Here is a 22,688-nt window from a genome sequence, read left to right as displayed (position 1 = left end):
TAACAATCAGGGGTCCCCTTTATCCTTATGTCTTAGCTGTAGCTGTTGCAATCTAGTTCATTCTTTGAGATGCTAATAAGGGCACTTCAGTGGCCAGATAAAACCATTACCTTAAAGGAACTGGTTTGGCAGGTTCCACAGCTGCTTCAACTAGATTCCAACTCTTACTGGATAGAGGATCACAGGCCTGGAAGGGATCCAAGGATATCATTCAAACTGACCTCCCCACCTCTTAATAATGAAAATATAACTTATTTAACAAATTACATAAAATATATGTTACCTAATTTCACCACAGCAGATACTTAGATGAAAAACAAAGTTTTGGGCAGAAGATAAAATACAGCAGAATGGGAATAGCGCTGCGCAAGGGCGTACCCACCATGCGGCAAGTTAGGGCAGCTGCCCTACTCTAGAAGCAGGGCTGGTGGGCAGAGGCGGAGCACAGCCCGGCGGAGCGCGAGTTCGCCATTCCCGCCGCGCCGCACCCTCCCTCCAGCTCCCCGGCGCGCCCTCAGGCAAGGCCAAGCGCGGCGGGGAACCAGGGAGCGCGGCGCGGTGGGCGGGAACGCTGAACTCGCGCTCCGCTGGGCTGGGCTCCGCCTCCGCCCACCAGCCCTGCTGCTAGGGAGGGGCACAGCCCGGCGGAGCGCGAGTTCGCCGTTCCCGCCCGCCGCGCTGCGCCCTCCCTCCAGCTCCCCGTCGCGCCCTCTGGCAAGGCCAAGCGCGGCGGGGAACCAGAGAGCGCGGCGCGGCGGGCGGGAACGCTGAACTCGCGCTCCGCTGGGCTGGGCTCCGCCTCCGCCTACCAGCCCTGCTGCTAGGGAGGGGCACAGCCCGGCGGAGCGCGAGTTCGCCGTTCCCGCCCACTTTGTGGCCCCTCCCCTTCCGTGCCTTGGCCCCTCCCCTTGCCCCCCCCTAGTTTTGATCCTGGGTACGCCCATGGCGCTGCGTGTGACAAATACAGGGCAGAGTGGAAAACAGCGCCTTCTTACATCCCTAGTCTGGAGTCTTAAATAGCTTGGATGAAGCTTAGAACTGAGAAGAGTTTTCTGCATCTCCGAATTTTCAACTAAAACAAGTTTCCAGTAAACATTCTCCACCATCCCAGCTCCCAGTGTGGAGAGCCAGTGTGATGTAGTGGTTAAGAGCGGTAGTCTCGTAACCTGGTGAACCAGTTTCGAGTCTCCGCTCCTCCACATGCAGCTGCTGGGTGACCTTGGGCTAGTCACACTTCTCTGAAGTCTCTCAGCCTCACTCACCTCACAGAGTGTTTGTTGTGGGAGAGGAAGGGAAAGGAGAATGTTAGCTGCTTTGAGACTCCTTCGGGTAGTGATAAAGCGGGATATCAAATCCAAACTCTTCCCAAGCATAATAAATTGCACTTCTCCAGCCCGTTCAAGAAAGCTGGATTCCATTTAAACCTCTTGTCCAGGGCCAACCAAATACATTTTGCCCCCTAAGGACACTTTCCCCTTTTCATGTACAAAAGCTGATCAGATTGACAGCAGTTGGATCATATTCTGACACTGGCAATGGGAGCATACTCCACTCTGAGGGCAGCAGGCTTGCTTACGTAGGACAAGTCAGACCACATGACACATGCAGCTGCTTCCATTCCCTGCCCTTCACCATTTGCTGCCTGAGGTGGTTGCCTCAATCTGCCTCCAGACAGGGATGGCCCCGCTCCTGTATCATCTCAATAGAGCACTTTTTTTGTGAGAAAGCAAGAAAGGAAGTCAACATGAACATTTATAAGGCCTTCCGTAAGCCTCTACTGGTATTGCCTGGCAAGCTATAATTTTTCCAGTTTCCAGCATGATGAGGAAAAAAAACATTCCTACTTTCATCCAAAATGTATTGATTTCTCCTAATCAGAAAAGCACATTGGGCAATAAACAATAGAGAGAAATCCTTCACTTGTAGCGCACACTGACAAGGCCAAATACCTCTAGATGCTCCTGTTTCCAAGGCAACAAAGCACTTACATTCAACAAGAGCTTGTGAGCACTCCCCCCCCCCTTTCAGCTTCATCAGTCAGTAACTTGGTGTGCAACTAAAATAGATATCTGTACTGTAGCTCACACATAACAGAAACATCAACATCTTATGCTAGAACAGGCATCTCCAAACTTCGGCCCTCCAGATGTTTTGGACTACAATTCCCATCTTCCCTGACTACTGGTCCCGTTAGCTAGGGATCATGGGAGTTGTAGGCCAAAACATCTGGAGGGCCACAAGTTTGGGGATGCCTGTGCTAGAACATCCTACCTCAAACTGCTGCCTTCCAGGTGTTGATGGACTAGAACTCTCATCACCACTGGCTGTTGGACATGTTGGCTGGGGCTGGTGGAAGCTGGAATACAACATCATCTGGTGGGGGCACAGCATGAAGAAGGCTGGGTTAGAGCAACAGGAGGTCCCTTGGTCAGGGGTAAAGTATGTGGGACAGTCTGCAGCCAGCCATTGAGTGGGTGATGCCTTATGGATCCTGTCTCACAGCAGGTTTGGTTCACTTTGAGAATCTCACTTCAAAAAACTCCTTCCATGTGTCCCATTGCCCTTAGGCTGACTGGAGAGAAACATACTCTGAGTGAAAAAGGCTTTCCTCACCATCGCTATTAACAAGAGACACTGCTAACGTCCAGCCATCTCGGACTAGGTGGCGAACTAGGCCTCATCAGTTACGGCGCTTCGCTTTCTACAGATTGAACACATCAATATTCTCACTTTAAAGCTAAGGCGCTGAAATGAAATGATCAGACAGAAACATGTCCGTAGGGATTAGCAACTGTGTTTATACAGCAATCATGCATCATTTCTGGCGCCTTAAGCGGCCTATCATGAATGATCCAGAATATGAGCTCAACAACAAAATCCAAGGATGTCTGTTACATTGGCCTGGAACATTTCTTTCTGCCAGCGTCTTCCCTCCTTACCTGGGTTTAAGCCTTAGAGGCTGCAACCTCACTGGAAGCTCATGTAACTTGAGCCCAGCCACGAGAATGTCTAATTCCCCCAGTGGTCCAAGAAACCTCCACAGCAAATCACCCTTTTTTAAAAAATATCTCTTACACAGTCATACCCTTAGACCTACTCACATGATGCTTCTGTAAGTCAGCTGGCTGCGTGGCTGGGTCACACCAGCAGATAAGCTACCTGCAGCACAAGGTGAAATGGAAAAACAAATATTGTAGTAATAAAACTTATTAAGTAAATCAAGCATTGGGAAGATGTGGCTCTCCGAATATGTTTGGGCTACACAAGTCACATCATCCCTGGCCATTGGCAATGTTGGCTGGGTCTAATGACATCTGGAGGGCCACAGGCTCCCCACTCCAGAACTAAACAACGGACTTAGCTTCATTGCTACATCTGTTTCTCCACACTGCCACCACAAGTCTAACAGTGACTCTCTGCTATGTTGAGCTAAGAGGGTTTCACAATATGCAATGGAATTCACCTATCCCGTTTCTTTTAATCCCACAGAAATATTGTACATTGGATCATCTAGAATGATTCTCTCCAGTTAAAAGTTGGGAAAATATCGACGTTAAGATATCAGATAAGAGTTATTGGTAAAGGCTGGTAGTAAAGCGGGGATAAGGAATCTGTGGCTCTCTAGATCAGGCATCCCCAAACCCGGATGTTTTGGGACTACAACTCACATCATCCCTAGCTAACAGAACCAGTGGTCAGGGAAGATGGGAATAGTAGTCCCAAAATATCTGGAGGGCTGAGTTTGGGGATTCCTGCTCTAGATGTTGGGCTACAACTCCCATTATTCTTGACCATTGGCCAAACTAGCTGGGGGTGGGGTTATGAAAGAGAGGGCTTGGGGTGTTAGAAGGCAGTGGGTTCTGTTCTGACCTGTCCTCATTACAATCAGCTCCATTTCCATTCTGCTGCAGTTCGGTTTCCTCCAAATACTACATTTACCTCGTTGTCTGCCTTCATGTTATGCAGCTAACCTACATTTCAAGCAAAGGAAACAACCAAAAAGCAATTACTGTCTGTGAATTTTTTTAAAAAAACAAGAACATAGATAGTATTTGCTCGACTGATTTCTGCTCCTGGCCGCAGATGAATAAGGTCAGGAAACACATTCCAGGGTCAATCCAAGTAGCCAAGTCTAAAGTCCAGCAGTCAGGATACAGTCCAGAGTCAAACCCAAAGCACAGTCCCATAGAGTTCCAAGAGCATCCAAGTCAAGGCCCACCAGCATGGGCAGTTGAGCACACAGCCCCTCAGCTCTGCTTCCCTTTTGTACTTTGCCTGCTGTTTGCAGCATCTGGGCTTGATGAGACATGGTACCCTCACCTGCTCCAAGCTTCCTCCAGCTGAGGAATCACACATCTCCTCCCAGAGCTAGCAAGCCCCACCTGGTCAGCTCAGGAGCTGGGCTGTGGGTCCTTGCCTGCCACGCCCCCCCCTGGAGCACCCCTCCTGCTGCTCCCTATGCCTCAGAGCCCACTGTGTTCATGAAAACAAAGGCCCCTCTGGCTCTGGTAATGGGTCCTGCTGTTCCCCCATCTCCTCACTATGCTCTGTCACCCTGTGAGTTCTTCTTTCTCTATCCTCTGCTTCCCCAGTGTGTCCCAGTCCTTCCTGGGATTTTCTACATCCACCCCGGTGTCCTGCCAGTTCGTGACAGCAGTAAATAGATATCTGATATCATTCTGATGCAGGGACCCAGGTGGCGCTGTGGGTTAAACCACAGAGTCTAGGGCTTGCTGATCAGAAGGTCGGCGGTTCGAATCCCTGCAACGGGGTGAGCTCCTGTTGCTCGGTCCCAGCTCCTGCCCACCTAGCAGGTCGAAAGCACATCAAAGTGCAAGTAGATAAATAGGTACCGCTCCGGCGGGAAGGTAAACAGCATTTCCGTGCGCTGCTCTGGTTCACCAGAAGCAGCTTTGTCATGCTGGCCACATGACCCGGAAGCTGTCTGCGGACAAATGCCAGCTCCCTCGGCCAGTAAAGCGAGATGAGCGCCACAACCCCAGAGTCAGACACGACTGGACCTGATGGTCAGGGGCCCTTTACCTTTACCTTTATCATTCTGATGCAGTATGGTAGGTTTTTTATATCCTTAACTTTACAGTGATAAGGGAAAAACTGCCCCTGATCCTTCTTTGGGGACAATTTGTTTTAGTGTCGTCGTCCCCGTCCCCCCAATAGAGAGTTGATATGTTGCTATTTGTATGACACTATATTGCTTAATATGGGATGTGGGTGGCGCTGCGTGTTAAACCACAGAGCCTAGGCCTTGCCGATCAGAAGGTCAGCGGTTCGAATCCCTGCGACGGGGTGAGCTCCCGTTGTTCGGTCCCTCCCTGCTCCTGCCAACCTAGCAGTTCGAAAGCACATCAAAGTGCAAGTAGATAAATAGGTACTGCTCCGGAGGGAAGGTAAACGGCGTTTCCGTGTGCTGCTCTGGTTCGCCAGAAGTGGATTTGTCATGCTGGCACATGACCTGGAAGCTGTACGCTGGCTCCCTCGGCCAATAATGCAAGATGAGCGCCACAACCCCAGAGTTAGTCACGACTGGACCTAATGGTCAGGGGTCCCTTTACCTTTATATTGCTTAATGCTGCTCTATTTTTGTAGACCAGATGCTGGCTGGCTGGCAAGGAATTAGCAATTATCTTTGTGGATATTTGGAAGGTTTGAGAGTGAGGCTTGTATGTGAAGCATTGCTAAGGGTGTGTTTGGGAGAAGTTAGGGGGCAGGGGTATGGGCATGGCTGCTACTTCACTTGTTTTGTTTACTTGTTAATGAGTCTGCTACTTTCACAAGCTCCATTCATTCTGCACTTGCTAACAAATCAATCTTTTAGTGTGACAGCTCCTACACTATGGAACTCCCTGCCTATTGACATCAGGCAAGTGCCTTCACCAAACAGTACTATTTTCAGCACCTACTAAAAATATATATTTAAGCACACTTACCCAGACATGTAAGTACTTCAATCTGAAATTTTAAGCCTATTCAGGGGCGTACCCAGGATCAAAACTAGGGGGGGGGCAAGCCATGGTCGTTCAGGGGCGGGGCCAAGGCATGGGAGGGGAGGGGCCACAAGTGGGGATGTGGGCGGGGCTACAGGGCCAGCGGGCTTGATGACTCTGCGGTGGCTGCAGCCGCTAAATGAACCCCCTAAACTCTCTCACACAAAATTCCCCTGCTCTGAAGACACCGCTCCCATCCATTTACGGCCTAACCACCCCCCTGAAAAACCCCTTTGGGCCCCACATTCCCTCCTCCAGGTCCCCCCGAAGCCTTTCTTTTTTTTTTTTAACATACTTTTTATTAATTTTACAAAATACAAAAAAACAAAAAAACGGTACATACTTAAACCCCTTTTCCACCTCCTTCCTACCCACCCACATGGGTCCTCCCCTGCCACAGAAGTATCCCATGTTTGTGAACAGTCAGAAATGGTCCATTTTATGCTTGGATTTCTGTCCTCCTCCCCCTCCCCTGACCCCAAAGCCCCCCCCTGCCACCAGGGAGCTCCAGCAAACCAGGGCAGTACGCAGGAGGACATCCATCCAACCATCTATTGTTATACCAAAAAAAGAGAAAAATAGAAATAGGAAAAAAAGGGGAAAAAGAAAGGGCGAAGAAAAAAACGAAAAAGAAAAAAACAATACAAAACAGAAAAATTTTTCTTGCATTCATAATTGAAAAACCATATTTTATGGGCTTCCCCTCCCCCCCTTCCCCGGTTTTCATCCCTTTTTTATCATCTGCAACAGTTTCTTACTTTATAAAAATACACCTTTGTATCTTATACAACTTATAAATCAATTGTTAACATTTTCATCTAATATTCAAATCACTGTAAATTCAAACTCCCATTTTCTCTTCCCGTGCCTAATTTTTTTTTTTCTCCCTCTATAAGCCTCCATATTTTCACATTTTCCAAAATCCATTCACTTTTAAAACTATAACTATTCTCAATTTAACCTTACATCCCCGATTACCGGCTCCACCCCCCCCAATCCAGCAAATTCCAAAATCAGCAGACCAGTTATAAACCTGTTAATCCATCCTTATAATCACAACATCACTTTCCCTTCACCCCACCCCCTGTTTACAGTCTCTTGCCATCCAGGTCACCATACAGGACCCCTGAATTTCTTCTCTTCTCTGCATATTTTTTCCTTCTTCCCTGTGGGCGTTCTGGAGTTCCAATAATACCAATCGTGCCCCCCTCAAAGGCAGGGCACTCCATCCAACTTTTTGTAGAGTAGAGTCATCATTTTTTTCATGGTGTGTTTCATTTTGTGTTGAATCATCACAGTCCTCATCTTCATCTTTTCCTTCCCCATCATTGTCATTCTCACATTGCTCTTTTTCAGTGTCAAAAGCTTCATCTCCTAGAAAATCATATTCCGCCATCACCTCCTGAAATTTCTGCTGTAACTCCTGTCGTCGTGTCTCCTCTTGACATAACTCTATTCTTGTTTCCCACATTAAGGTCAAAACAGACCGCTGGAACTCAGGGGAACACTTTTTTGTTGACATATTTCAGTCCTGCCAAGGTCAAAACTTATCACGTGGGGTGGAATATGATCACAGTTTATTTTCTCGACTCCATTTTAACAAGCTGGCTGCATTCTTCAAGTCTTGTTAACAATAAAGTTCGAACTCACATTTCACAAGCACTTAAGCCAAAAAAGAAATTCCACAAAGTCCAGAAATACAAAGTGAAGTAAAAATTGACTTATAAATCCTGATCAACTCACTGGATTGCCTGGGCTGCCGGCTCCCGAGGGAAAGAAAGGTTTTTCTTAGGCTTTACCTCATTGCTGCAGGGCAGTCATAAACCACAGTCTCTCTCCCCTTTTCACCCTGCATCAAAGGGGATATTCTCTTTGATGCCTTTGAGGGATCCTTTTGAATTACAAATCTTCTGTTTATGGCTTCGGGTTTCTATTTACTGTCTCTTTGTTGCCGTGGGGGGGGGGTGGCTTCCTCTTTTCTCCCCTCTCTCCCAGACCAAATTGTTTTATAATCCAAATCGTGAGGTTACTTACAGTCTTTTCCAATCGTTTTATTTTCGGAAGAATCCAGCGCTCTCCGCCTTCGGCTTGAAGCTTCTCCCTGCTAGAATAACGTTGCCGCTCAAAATGGCCCCCGCGACTTCTACCCTCCTCGCTCCGGAGCTCTTATTAGAGCTAACCGAAGAGTTGGGGAGTCCGGATTGGGTCTGTGCCGAGCAAATTGCCCTCGGGACGCCCTTCCCGAGGTTCTAAGGGGCGCAGCGTTGCTCTCGCTGCCCTCCCCACTCCTAGCAGAGACGGGCCGTCTCGGAGACGAGACGAAACCCCGCCGATCGACGCTGGCGCTGAACCCGGAAGCCCCCCCCGAAGCCTTTCCAGTTCTCACCCTATATATCTGGGATGGGGAAGGGGCTCAGAGGTCTGCTAGTCCTGGGGGGCCATCCCCCTGTGGCCTGGGAGGATACCGGGGACCCCCCCACCAAGCTGAGACCCTCAAAGAAGAAGAAGAAGCTGCCACCACTGCCTCCCCATCACAAGGGAGCAAAAGATGGGAAAGGTGGGGTGGCACAGCGCAGGCGAGTGAGCCCCCCCAGCTGTGACCCTACAGCGGCGGCGGCTCCCCCGCCCTCAACGCCCCTCTCTCGGCAGGGGCAGCAAGGGAGAACGGCTGGGGGGGGCGCATTGGAAAGAAGGAAACAGCAGCCAATGCCCGGAGAGGGCAATGCACGCAGGGAGAGCGGAGAGCTGTGCCGCCCCCCAAGGCGGCTCCTTTCCTATTGCTTGGGGTGGAGGGTGGCGAGGAAGGGTTGCTGCCGCTGGGCTACTCCTGCCACCGGCAATCCGGCGTGAACGCCCCCACACAGCTTCCTTTCAGCAGCCGCGACCACCGCCTTCGGGCACCGCCCCCCACTCCTCCTTTGCGGGCTTCTGCTGCTTCTGCCCGCTGAGGCTGAACTGGCTCCTGTCGGTGCACTTCCTCTCCCGGCCCAGGAGGAGTCTCAGTACCAACTCCTAATTTGGGGGGGGTAGGTGGGGGTGCGGAGGGGGGGAAGGGGGCGATTCCCAGCCCGCGGCACCAACGATCGCAGTGCAGCCTACCGGGAGGCAGAGCGCGGCAGTGGCTGCATTCACTTGCCAGCCACGTCTCCTTCACTTGCCAGCCCAGCAGAACTCTTAGGTAGGATAGGTTGCCGCCCGGCAGGGCTTTCCATTGGGAGGCGCGAAGGCTTTAGTGGGCGGGGATTGGTGCAGATGTAGGCAGGGTGGGCTGAGAGGAGGAGCTGCCGCCGAGGAGCCGCAGCACCAGCAGCGTTTCCTCCCCCCCCCGTCAACAAGCGGGGCGCCGGGTATTTGCTTCCCTAGTTGGGCCCGCGGTTTGGCCTTCTAGGGGGGGCAGCTGCCCCTCCCTGCCCCATGGTGGGTACACCCATGAGCCTATTGTCTATACTTTAAATCTGTTGGTTTTATTTATGTTTTGATTCTTGAACTTGTTTTTTTTTACTTTTATGGACAGTTTGAATGTATTTTTTAGCATTCTTGTAAACTGCTTAGAGGTTTACCGTAATTTACAATCAAGTGGTATACAGATTCTGTGAAATAAAACGTAGATAAAATATCCCCCCATCTGCTGCCCGCTGCACGAGCAACTTTTGCAAGTCGCTGAGCTGCACAGCACATCTTTGAACATGAGCACATTGCAGAGTACATTGCAGTGCAACATGGAGAGCTGTCTTTAAAAGCCCTGCTGCAGACTTGCTGCAAAAATTTTATTGGCCTACTTTTCATTTCAGCGCCTTAGCTTTAAAGTGAGAATATTGATGTGTTCAATCTGTAGAAAGCGAAGCGCCGTAACTGATGAGGCCTAGTTCGCCACCTAGTCCCAGATGGCTGGACGTTAGCAGTGTCTCTTGTTAATAGCGATGGTGAGGAAAGCTGTGACAAAAGCCTTTTGCACTCAGAGGAGTATGTTTCTCTCCAGTCAGCCTACAAATGTACATGCATGCGTATATATGTGCAGCACACAAACAAAGAGCGCTCACAATATGAGAGAGACAAGACCCTTCTGAACACAGTGTATGATGTGGCCCAAACTAAAGGTTGCCATGCCTACTTGTCACCAAACATTTCCATGGAAGCATTAAGAATGTGCATAACCTCCCCATCTTGCAGTTAATGGGACTTCATAGTATTGGCTGACTCATGCCCATCAGCTTTTGCTATGGTATAAGGGCATAAATCGCTTAATTACAGGGAGGGATCTGGGCATCTTTCCTCAAGCTATTACATGTCACATTTCCCCAGCATTCAAAATGTGGGTTTTGGGGTGGGAGTGGGGTGTCCCTGGGAAAATGTGATCTGTTTCACCGGGTAGCAAATGCACTGCTCTCTTCTCCTTAATGTGTAGAACGGGATCTACTACCCATTCCTTTTTTTAAAATGAAAGTGCCAGGAGTTTAATCTGGTACTTTTTGCATACAAAATGTTTGCTCTGCCATTGTAGAAGTCGGCCTTTGCCAAGCTGGTGCCCTCCAGATGTTTTAGATTATGACTTCCATCAGCACCTGGATCCAGTGAGCCTGGCAGAAACAAAACACAACGGTCAGGCTCATGTAGGCTGTGAGAAAAGCTCTGGGAAAGCCTTTGTGCGGTGATGCTAAGTCCAAGGGGAGCCGGTGGCTTTCAATGCCACGTGCAGAAGCATAGCACACCCCAAAAAGTACTCAGAAACTTAGATGTCCCCAGTGCCTGCTAGCAGCCTGATCCTTGGCATGCCTGCATTTTTTGTACAGCTTGGGAGGGAAGGAGGGGGCAGAACATGCTCTTTCCCCATTGGCTATCAGGATGGTTTTGTAAATATGTTCTTTGGCTGTAGCTGCAAAAGTGATATTGCCACTTAAAAGCCGGCGGTAAAATATGCAGCGCTCGTAGAGAGGGTGTGGAGGGCAACCCATGATATATGTATATATATTCGCATCCTCATGCCTGTGGATCCCTGAAGAACAGAACCAGCTGTGTTAGGAAAGGAGGCTAGCAGAGAGATCAGATAGATAGATAGATAGATAGATAGATAGATAGATAGATAGATAGATATGCAGATAAAATAGATTAGTTAGGTAGATAAGCAGATAGGCATTTAGATTAGGAAGATAAGTAGGTAGATCGATAGGCAGCTAGATAGTACTGGAGATCTGGCCATAGGAGGGTTAACACCCAACCAAACCTCAAGGAAAGAAAAAAAAAGGATCAATGGGCTTGGCACTGCAAGAGCAGGAGAGGGGGAGCAGAGATCTAGAGAGAGACATCAAGGGAGGAGAGAGAGAGACAAAAAGAAGAAAGCAGAGGCAGCAAGGTGGAGGCACTGAGAAGTAGCTAGAGGAAGAGGCACAGGGAAGACCTACTGAGCACCTCAACTTGCAGAGTCCCCTCCGGGCAGTTTCTTTCCCCTTGGCATTGGAGAGAAGCAGGGCAAGGCTTCTTCGTGTTGCCCAAGCATTGGTGCCGGATAGCGAAGACTCGAAGGAGGCCAGGAGGATCTCGCCTCTTTCCTAACAAGTGAGTACCCAGCTTTTGAGAAGTAAAGCAAAAAAAATAGAAATGGCATAGCATGGCATCGAAACAAGAGGAGGGTTCCCTGTCTTCCCCCAGTGTGGCTCAAAGGGAGTTTTTCAGGAGGGTGTGTGTGTGTGGAGTTCCTCCTAGAGTGGCCAAATTCAGTAGGCAAGGCTCCTGCCTGCTTTTAATTGCTGTACCAAAGGGAGAATTTCAGCAGATGCTGCTTCACTCTCTTGTGTTCTTCAGAGGCAGGGAAGTAAGAGATCGGAAAGGGCTGCGTCTTTATTCCAGCTCAGAGACAGTTCTGTTCAGTGTGAGGCAGATGGGCTGGAACAGGTGAACAGTCAGAGTCTGAGCATCTTCTCTTTGGGCAAGCGATGAACAGCCGTGGATATGTTATGGCTTTACTTTAACACTGTATTTGAATGTTGGGTGTTCTATAGCTATATTGTAGCTTCTATTTTATAAGCTCTGCCATATGATTTTTAAATACTGTATATAGTTTCTTCATTGTGATACTTGGTTTACAAAGGTTGTTATGTACGCAACCCTTTGCAATAAGGAAATGACTATTCTTTTAAAGAAAGGATGATCTTGTGGAGAGAACGAGTACAGTCTGGAAGCACAGTCTGGAAGCAAGCGGGGGGGGGGGCCTCAAGAGAATTCTGGGAAGGAGGGGCAAAGGCACAAACCTTGCTCACACAGCAATCTTTCTGGTATACATGCGGAAAGGCTTAAAGGTTAAAAAGGCAAATCACAGCTGAAACAAAACAGCATTCTTCCTTCTGTAGCAATGATCTATCCTTTTCCCCTACCCACTGTCAGTTTTGTAGAGGTTGCTAATGTTTTATATTTTAATTATTAGTGTAGCTGTTGCATGGCACAAACACTACAGTAGAAATTAAAAGCCATGTTTAATCTTAATCTTAAGCATGCTATAAAACCATGTGAGTTCCACCCAACCCCAGCTCTTAGCGATTACCCCCCCCTCCCCTCCCAAATCCCGAAAATGGCATCTTAACATTGCAAAGTCTTTCTGGTTCTGAATCCACTACTAAACCATGTGTGATTTTATTGGCTGCTCGGATGGATCAAACTTCACATCTCCAAGCTGTGTGTCTTCTGTTGAAGAAAGCTGCCATACTCAACCCAGCTAGGGACAGGGCACCCATTTGTGTGAAATCCCACATTCGCAACAAATGGGGTGGTTGGACTCATTTTGTCACAAGCAGCACCTGGAATATTGCATGCCACCATAAGCCACTTACATGTGGGTTGATTGGTAGCGTTCCAAAAATTCGCTTCTGCTTGCAGCAAATAAGATTATTCATTCAAAATGAGCAGGGAAAAGCAATATAAAAGCAGCTGCCAAGGGCAATGCAGTTGTGTGCATCAGATCATACCACAGCCTTCGCCAAACTTGTTCTTTCCAGATGTTTTGAACTAGAATTCCCATCAGCAGGGCCATCTTTAGCATATCATAGAATCATAGAGTTGGAAGAGACCACAAGGGCCATCCAGTCCAACCCCCTGCCAAGCAGGAAACACCATCAAAGCATTCCTGACATATGCGCCACCGGGGTGCAAAGATCACGCCCAAATTAACTTTTATTGAGCTTATTTTGGGAGGGGGGAAGCCAAAGTTGTTGACCTTTTTTTAAGGAGGAAATCGCTCACCTGTAACAATGACGCAGCAGAAGAAACTGCTTTTGTTTCCTGACTCGTTGGGAATATTTGATGCTACAGAGTAACAGAGCGGCGGGGCGGCAGCGGGGACTTTCACTCCATTGCTTTTCATTGCCGCCGATCGAGAGGGTATACAACCCCCCACCAGAATTCGGCGCCCTGGTGCACTGCACCCCTTGCAACCCTGGGTAAAGACGGCCCTGCCCATCAGCCACTACTGGCATGGGGTGGTGCTTTAGTCCAAAAACTACGTAGTATAGAGTATATGATTTACTACCACAGCTTAATGATGCTTAGATTGGAGATAGATTTTAACTTTTTGTTTTTTGTTTATTATTTATTAATTTTATATCCAGCCCAGGACAGAAAACAATAGAAGACAATAAAATTATCTTTAAAACAATTCCAATACAGAGGCAAACTGGGAAAGATTTCAACTTAAAAAGCTTGCTGAAAAAGGAAGGTCTATAGGCATCAAAAAGACAACAGAAATTGTGCCAATCTAGTATTCTATTGCAAATATTAATATTGTGCAGCTTGAAGCAATAGGATGAATCAAAACTCTTGAAATAAAACTTGTCCAGACCCAAAATATGGTTTAAAAGCTTTACTAACAGAACTATGTTCAAACAGTCACAAAAACAAATAATGATACATCCAAATAGTTACATAAAATCATGTGTTCAGCTTCTTACAAATATGAAATACTATTTATAATCAGAGCTGACACACAGAGCTCTGTCTCTCCCACATCCATTAGCCTGGAGGCTGTTTTCTTTCCAGGGGAGACATTAGAACACCTTTGTCTTCACCTTTGGCTTGAGACACAGACCCCCTCAAAATGGTGATTTGTAACTGAATAATCCTCCCATGTGATCTAAAGTTAAATGCCACATGAGAGAGCAGCAGAGATACATCCTAATTTAATGATCAACCTATTGCTCAGAAAGCTCTTCAGTGGAATTCCCCCAATGTTCCCTTTATCAAAACATATTCAGAGTCATTTTCCATTTCAATGTACAATTAAACAATTCTACTTAACATATTCAAAAGGAAGGAATTCCAAAGGGTAGGTGCTACCATGCTAAAGTCTCAATTCCTACTTTGTGTGGGATAGTTCTCCCGATAAGATGGTATCTGCAGGCGGCTTCCTGTTTCTGGTGTACCAGGAACACAGTGTTGGGATTCTCCCAACACTGTGGGAGCGAGACAGACCAAGATAATCAGATAATGATGGGGGAATTTCATTACAGTGGTACGTCAGGTTACAGACGCTTCAGGTTACAGACTCCACTAACCCAGAAATAGTACCTCGGGTTAAGAACTTTGCTTCAGGATGAGAACAGAAATTGCGCCGCGGCGGCAGCAGCAGCGGGAGGCCCCATTACCTAAAGTGGTACCTCAGGTTAATAACAGTTTCAGCTTAAGAACGGACCTCCAGAACGAATTAAGTTCTTAACCCGAGGTACCACTGTATCTGCATTCCTCTTTGGTTGAATGAGGAATCAGGCTCTCATCGCAGTTTGCCTGGCAGTCTGGCACTCGCTTCCCCATGGAATGTGAGGGCAGGCAAAGGCCGTAGGTGCACGGAGCACTCTGGCTGCCGTGACCCCCCCCCATCAATCCCATTCCTGGAAGCACAGGTTATCCTGCAGGAATTCAGCAGGTTCAGATTTCTCAGATGATGATACAGTCTGCAGGTGGGGGAAGTTGCATCTGTTCAACATGCCACTGTTAAAAGTGCAGAGGGAGGAAACGCAACCTTAATAGAGATACTTCAACTCCAGTCTATGATTAATCAACAACTTCAAAACGCAATCCAGGCCTTTATACCACCATTCCCTTTAAAGATTCTGTCCCCTCCTTCCAGCTTTTTCCAGGCTGGATGCAGCAACTGAGTCCTGTCAAACAAAGGTGGGCATTTTAATTCACCAAAACAAGAGGCTTAAGAGCTTTGGGGATGTAATGAACTAAAGGGGGTCAAGTGGTGCTTGGCAGAGGGTTTCTCCATGATGGACTGGCGGTCAGGGTTAAGTCTTGTGCCTGCTGAAGGAGAAAGGGGTCTTGAACCCAGATACCCAGAGTGACCTAGAGTTAATCCAGTCTCATGCCAATGTAATCTGAGCCATTTACATCACAGAGGAGCTTTACAGATCCTGATGTCACTGTTAAATTAGCTTGTTTCATGCTGGTACCCAACAGAATCTGATAAGTGCAAGTTGCCAGCCATAACCCATTCCTGAACATTCCATTTAATGCACTTTTGAATGCTCAGAATTTGACCAATCCAGGCTAATGGGCAAGTAAGGAACTGGGAACCAACTCTAGTATCTTACCCTCACTGGAGTTGCATTGGTGTTTGTGTGTGTGTTTGTGTGTGTGAGGGGACATTGGTAGTGTTTGATGCAGCATGATCTAATGTAATCTTTCCTGCTTATTAGAGCTGTGGCTGACATACGGATTCAATTCAGAATAACAGTAGACTCTTCACTTGAGCACGGTACATTAAGGCTTGAATCCATTGTGTCTAAAATATGCTCAGAATGACAATCCAGTGCATGCTTTCTGAAATGGCTATTTGTACAAGATTTGGTTGAAAAAGAGATTCTTAAGAGTGAATCACATACCCGATATATAAATTATCATATGAATGACGGAAGTCTTTTGATACATCTTATTATGATCTGTGAAAAAAGTACAAGACCCTTACAATTCTCACAGTTCAGGCTATATTAAGATAATGGCATCAACTGATAATGGCCTCCCATTCTTGAAACTCTGAAAACTTTTGGCAATTAGCTTTGGGAATTTTAGTCCTTAATGTGAGTGGTCTATTTGCCATGCATCTGCCAGTGTTTGGGAGAACCACTTTAAGGCCATCTTTAACCATCATCAAAAGGTTCCTATGAAATGGTTCCTATAACTTGTGCCTATATGTGCCTCCTGGTATTCCTGAATGGGCAATCAACAGGTCCAGATGATATATGAAACATCATCAACCTCTTGGTTGGCTACTCCTTTTTCACTTATTGATAAATCTGGACTATTTCCCCACTTATTAATAAAACGTAACTGAAAGCAATCTTGTGTGTGTGTGTAGTACAATTTTATGATAGTATGATGGTGTCTTTATGAGTGTGTCTTTGTGTGTGCGTGCACGCACACGAGAGAAGAATGGAATTATGTGTATGTTTGCTGTGTGTGTGCGGGTGAAGAAAGTAGAGCTGGAGGAGTGAATATCCTGAGTGGGGATAAATTGGGATACAAGAGACAATGGAAGACAAGGCCCTGGAGAGCTTGAAACAAGGAGAGTGTGCAGGATCCAGGAGCGGACAGGAAACTAGCGCAGGGATTTGAGGCAGGGCTTGTCCCATGACTACCTTTACCTCTGTTCATTTCATCTCTTCCTATTTTATCCAGGCCCCTTTCTCTCAGATGGGGAGATGCCAGACAGCTGGAACACATCTTCAGACAGCGTAGAAGCACGAACTGCAGGCATTATTGTGCCGGTGGTCTTCTCCCTCATCTTCTTCGTGGGCACAGTAGGGAACTGCTTGGTGCTGGCCGTGTTGCTGCGCAATGGACAGGTGAAATACAACACCACCAACCTGTTCATCCTTAACTTGGCAGTGGCGGACCTGTGCTTCATTGTCTTCTGTGTCCCCTTCCAGGCCACCATCTACACGCTGGATGGATGGCTCTTTGGTGCCTTTGCCTGCAAGGCAGTGCACTTTCTCATCTACCTCACCATGTATGCCAGCAGTTTCACCCTGGCAGCTGTCTCTGTGGACAGGTAAATACAAACACTCCTCCTCTCTGTCCTCCAAACCAATATGTTGCTTGATCAATGGAAGGATCCTACTTCTTCCATAGGAAAGAGTAGAGGACAAAGGACGTTGCTCCTTTGAATACCTTTCAGGGATGGGAGAGAAATTTGATCCACTTTGCATTTAAAGGTGAACCTACCAAATTTGCGCTTGAGAACAAAAACACAGCTCTGTTTCCAAAGTCACGCTTTTCTGAATTTTGCAGTCAGTTTTCTAGCTTACAAAGATGCATATATTAAAGTAAAGTGTGTATTAAAATGCACACGTCACCAAAAATAGCATACAAAAATGCATTGTATTAGGGAAGATTGGTTATAAGAAAAGATTGCATAGAAAATTATTTATAGCAGGAGAAATTTCCACTAAAATGCTGGTGAATTTTCATGATGATTTAAAATAAATCTTAAATTGCTGCAAAATGTGGAGAGCTGAATTTAAGTTTGGAAAAATGAAAGATCATTTCAAACCTGCTCCACATACATTTTCTCAATACCCTTCTCAAGTTTTCCCCATTCCTTTGTCCTTAGCAACCTAATCCCACTTAGTACCTCTTGCTGTTTCTGCACAGGGAACACCTTAATAAAGTCTGCCAGAACATGCAATCTCCCAGTTCATTTGGATTTTTGGCATTCCTCAGGCTTATGCGTTTTTGCACTCAGTTTTCTGTATTGAAGGAGGAAGGAAACACATTGAAGGAGGAAGGAAACACATTGCACACATATGGAAATCTTTGCGAATTATGAAGCTCTGCCTAGATCTGCATAAGTTGTTGTGGGCCCCAATTTGGAGTTTTCATTGGCAGTTTAAGCTTGAGGAGTTTTGGGAAGAGCCTAGAAAATAGCTGTAGGCCTGTCACCAAGGCCACATCATCATTTAAAGCACATAGCTTCCCTCAAAGAATCATGGGAACTGTAGTTCACCCCCTCACAGAGCTATACAACTCCCAGCACACTCAATAAACAACACTTCCCAGGATTCTTTGGGGAAAGTCATGTGCTTTTTCAAGATACGGTATGGCTGTAACCCTGGATAATATGTGGAAATGAAAATATGGAGGTGAGGCACTGAAGCAACCATAGGAAAGGGAAGGTGATGTTTGTGGGGCTTCTCAAAATTTATTGTGTTCAAGAAACTAACCCCTTTACCCCACACCCACTCTGCTTCCAGGTATCTGGCTATCCGTTACCCCCTGAAATCCCGGGATCTCCGGACCTCTCGCAATGCAGCTCTTGCCATTGTAATGATCTGGACGCTGTCGCTGCTTTTTGCAGGGCCGTATCTCAGCTACTACCAAATAGTCCACTACCAGGAGGTGCCCATCTGTGTCCCGATTTGGGAGGACCAGCGCCGCAAGATCTTGGACATCCTCACCTTCATATTTGGCTATGTCCTCCCAGTCTTTGTTGTCAGCCTGGCTTACGCCAGGACCATTAAATTCTTGTGGACCACTGTAGATCCCATTGAGAGGATCTCGGAGTCCCGTAAAGCAAAGCGCAGGGTCACCAAGATGATCATTGCGGTGGCCGTCCTCTTCTGTCTGTGCTGGCTGCCCCACCACCTAGTGATCTTGTGCTTCTGGTTTGGCTATTTCCCCTTTAACCGGGCCACCTACGCCTGCCGCTTGGCTTCCCATTGCCTGTCCTATGCCAATTCTTGCCTCAACCCAATTGTCTACGCTCTCATCTCCAAGCACTTCCGCAAGAGATTCAAGCAGGTCTTCACCTGCCTCCTCATCCAGGACAAGAAGAAGAAGCGAGCAGGCAACAAGGTCCATGTAGCCAATGTCAACAATGGTTTAGCCAACCATACAGCAGTCTTCTGTGGAGGGAACACTGAGGTAACCCAACTCCATGAGGAAAATATCCGATGCTACCAGGGCCTGTTGCTGAAAGAAACTGGAGGGGGAGTGCCCGAGGCATGGTCTCATCAGTTAGAAGACACAGCCATCTCGGATCAGAGAGCGCTAATGAATGAAGAAGGTTCTGGGGCAACTGACAACAATCAACTGGCTGTGACAACACATGAGGGACTGTAACCTACTAATTATCCATGGCAGATTATCCTATCCCCATCAGCATCAGATGTGGAATGGGTTGGCTTTAGATGGCTTTTTTCAAAACACACAAACTACCAGAATTTCTCAATGAGAATGTCAACGTTTCCCAGCTGAGAATGCCTTTTAATGGTTCCAATTACACCCTGTCCTTGGGTAATGGCTACAAAAACTATTAATGAAGCCACCAAATGGTTGTAGAAATAAGGGGCGCATAGAGATGTACCCAGCAGTGAAGGGATGGTCAGTTGGGTCAGAGAATTTATTAATGTCTCTTGACAAGAGTGGGTGGTCCCAGACCGGTTAACGGCGATGGCGGTAAAACATGAAAAAGCCATCCCTAGATCTGGAAGATCTAGCTGAATAATTACAAACTGGTGGCAAACAGCCTCTTTCTCGGCAAAGCTCTTCAGCGGGTAGTTGCTGACCAGTTCCAGGCATGCTTGGATGAGACTGCTTTTCTGGATCCAATTCAGTCAGGTTTCAGGCACTGAAACAACATTGGGCACCTTTATCAGGAGAGAGATGGGCAAAAAGGGTGATGCTGTTGTTTTCCTTGAACTCTGGTTTGCTTTTGATACCATTGAGCATGGTATCCTTCTGGACCTCCTGTCAGAATGGAAAGGGGTGTCACTTTTTGTGGCAGTTCCTCTCCCGTTTGGGTGGTCCACTCCAAAAAGTGATGCTTAGAATTATTGTTCAGTTCATTGTGGGCTTTCACAGGGATTCCCCCCCCCATGGATTTACTGAATCAGTGCCTGACTGCAGTAAACAACTGGATGAGGGAAAACAACTGAAACTCAATCCAGCTTTTCAGAGATACTGCTACTAGGTGGTTCCTTGGTCCAGGTAGGTGATGTGCAACTGGTTCTCCCCACTTTATAATCAGATGCACAGATTGGGGAGATTCCTTGTTCCATTCATGGACGTAGGCAGGGGGGCAGGAGGGGGCAGCTGCCCCCCCAGAAGCAAAAAATTAATGTATTTTACAGGCCATAACCAGCACTTTCCCCCTCCAAAAACTGAAGTGGAAAGGGCTTTGCTTTAGCGAGAACAGCTTGGTCTCCGCTTGCTGGGGGGGGGCAGGAACACAGCTGTAACAAAAACACATCAAAAAAATAAAGCAAAGTGGCTACCGGTAGTTAAGCAGTTAAGACAATGGAGCAGATTGTCTATTGCCTTTCAGGCAAGATTTGATAGCTGACCACTTCACCCTATTGTTCTTCAGTGGGAGTTGTTAATTCGCATTAAGAGTTCTATTGGCGATTTAATGAGGATGCATTGACTAAGGTGGCTCTGCAAGGCTAAAAGGAAGTGAATAAGAAAAGGGGGGCTGTAGCTTTGATAGACACAGTGATGTTTATAAAAAGCAGTGGTGTTCCAGTCTGCCCCTCCTCCTGCATCTGTACACTGTAACTCAATAAGAGAGAAAGCTGCTTACAAGGCTCCTTCCTCTTACTGCAGAGTTCCAGCATCACAGCGTCACCCAGAGGCACCCACAAATGTGAGTTATCCCTCTCTCTATTTCTTCCTTCCTTCCCTCCCTCTTCCATCCTGAATAAAATACTGGGGGGGGGATAAGTCCCACATAGAAAGCCCATCAACATGGGGGGGATGACTCTTTCAAATACGGTATTTACCAGTAATTGGGGGGGGGGGAGAGGCACCTAGGTCTCTAGGAGTTGGCTGCTATGCCTAGGAGTAGGACAATTCAAGAAAGCAGAATGATGTATATGCTATGGTAATATATCAATAGAATCATACGGTAGAATTGTAGTCGGAAGGGACCACAAGGGTCATCTAGTCCAACCCCCTGCAATGCAGGATTTTTTTCCTAAGGTGGGGCTTGAACCCATGACATGGTTGAAATATTATGCTGATATGCAGCAACGCCTCGGAGCCGTTGTGACTGCGGCCGTGCCTCGCCTTGCCTTCGCCCGCCCTGCCATCCCCTCTTGCCTGCCTGACCCTCCCGTCCTCTCCAGCCAAGCAGGGTAGCCGCCGACGCTGCCAGCCCTAGAAGCACAAGGTGGCCGCTGCTGCCGCTGCTGCGATATTGTCGGGCCCGCTGGCCCTGTAGCCCCACCCATGTTCCCACTTTGTGGCCCCGCCCCTGAACGACCATGGCTTGCCCCCCCCCTAGTTTTGATCCTGGCTACGCCCCTGGTTCCATTGCTGTCACCAGAGATGCAAATAGCATAGAATGCCTTCTTTCAGCTCTACCTGTCAGCCCAGCTATCTGGATTGGGATAACCTGGTGTCAATAGACTATGCCCTGGTATGCTTATGATTGGATTGCTGCAATGCATTGTATATGGAGCTGCCTTTGACAGTGGTTTGGGGAAACTGCAGGGGGGCAAAATTCAGCAGTCAGTTTATTGGTGGAGACCAGGTGCTTCGAACATGTAACACCAATTCTGGCTTGATTACAGAGGCTACCAATGTGTCTCTCGGTCCAATTAAAAGGGCTAGTTCTGACTTGTAAAGCCTTATACAGATTGGGATCCCATTTTCTACAAGACCCCTCTTCCCATATGAGCCCGACAGGAGCCTGAGGTCATCATCAGAGGCCTTCTTCTGTGTTCCCCTTCTGGCAGATGTCCAGAAAGTGGTAAGAACAGGTCTTCTCAGTACTGGCCCCCAAATCTGTGAGGTGATTTCCCCAGAGAGGCTTGCCTGGCATCAACACCAATATATTTCATTGTCAGGTGAAGGTATCTTTCTTCTCCTGGGCAATATTAATTCCTGCAGCAGTTGATGGTATTTTAGCTAGTTAATTCTTTGGTGGTCAGCCTTATATTGGGGAGCATGGAGTGGGTTTTTTTTTTTTTGCTATTTTGGGGTTGTTGTTGTTGTTGAGGAACATCAACCCTTTTTGATGTTGTTACAAGTATTACAACTGGTTTTAAACATTTTTGTACCATGTGCTGCTATTTTTGTAAGATGCTTTTGAGATGTTCCGTGGAAAGTGACTGATAAATTCCATAAATAATAATAAAAACAAAAATACCTGGAAACAGAAGTGGCTATTGGGGTTTTTGTTTGTTTGGTCAGCCCCCTCCTGCACTGATACATGTACACCCTGTGGATTGCTGCTTCCTCTTCGCCCCACCACCTGTCTTCAGACATGTCTGCTTTGTTCCCTCCCCTCCCCACAAGAGACCACATGTCTATTGAACCAAACATTTGTTCAGTGCTTTTATTTTATATTTTTTAAGACTTTCTTTAAACACCAGGCTTGTGCTGTTCTGAGAAGTGAGGAAGCTGGTTTTCAGAGTAACATGGGCAACTGCTGATAGCACAAATCTTGCTCCTGCTGAAAGCCAGAATACAGACCCACAACAAAACGTCACTGCATGTGTGTCCCCCGTCCCTCACAGGAATATGCCTACTATGGGCTCCGTAGTAGTGCATTTGTGATTATTTGTGCTCACGACAGAATCAAGGTGGTTATATGCGATCCTGCTGTCTGACTGTTTACGCTTGCAGAAGTTTTGAGGCGGGCATACTGCTTCATTTCCAAATGATTTGGGTCCAAGAGTTTCCTGCTGAAATCCTGTAACT

At 47.2% G+C, this 22,688-nt stretch overlaps 1 protein-coding gene across 1 annotated transcript; it reads left to right on the top strand.

Moving 5' to 3' along the window:
* The first annotated feature begins 16,463 nt into the window (after positions 1-16,463).
* GALR3 (galanin receptor 3) lies at positions 16,464-20,549 on the top strand. The gene is made up of 2 exons (XM_060279415.1): positions 16,464-17,037; positions 18,239-20,549. Exons 1-2 carry the CDS (start codon positions 16,688-16,690, stop codon positions 19,104-19,106), a joined length of 1,218 nt encoding a protein of 405 aa, XP_060135398.1. The 5' UTR covers positions 16,464-16,687; the 3' UTR covers positions 19,107-20,549.
* The last annotated feature ends 2,139 nt before the right edge of the window (positions 20,550-22,688 follow it).

This window comes from Zootoca vivipara, chromosome 10 (assembly GCF_963506605.1).
Source record: "Zootoca vivipara chromosome 10, rZooViv1.1, whole genome shotgun sequence".
NCBI lineage: Eukaryota > Metazoa > Chordata > Lepidosauria > Squamata > Lacertidae > Zootoca > Zootoca vivipara.
This window is presented reverse-complemented; position numbering and strand designations above follow the sequence as displayed.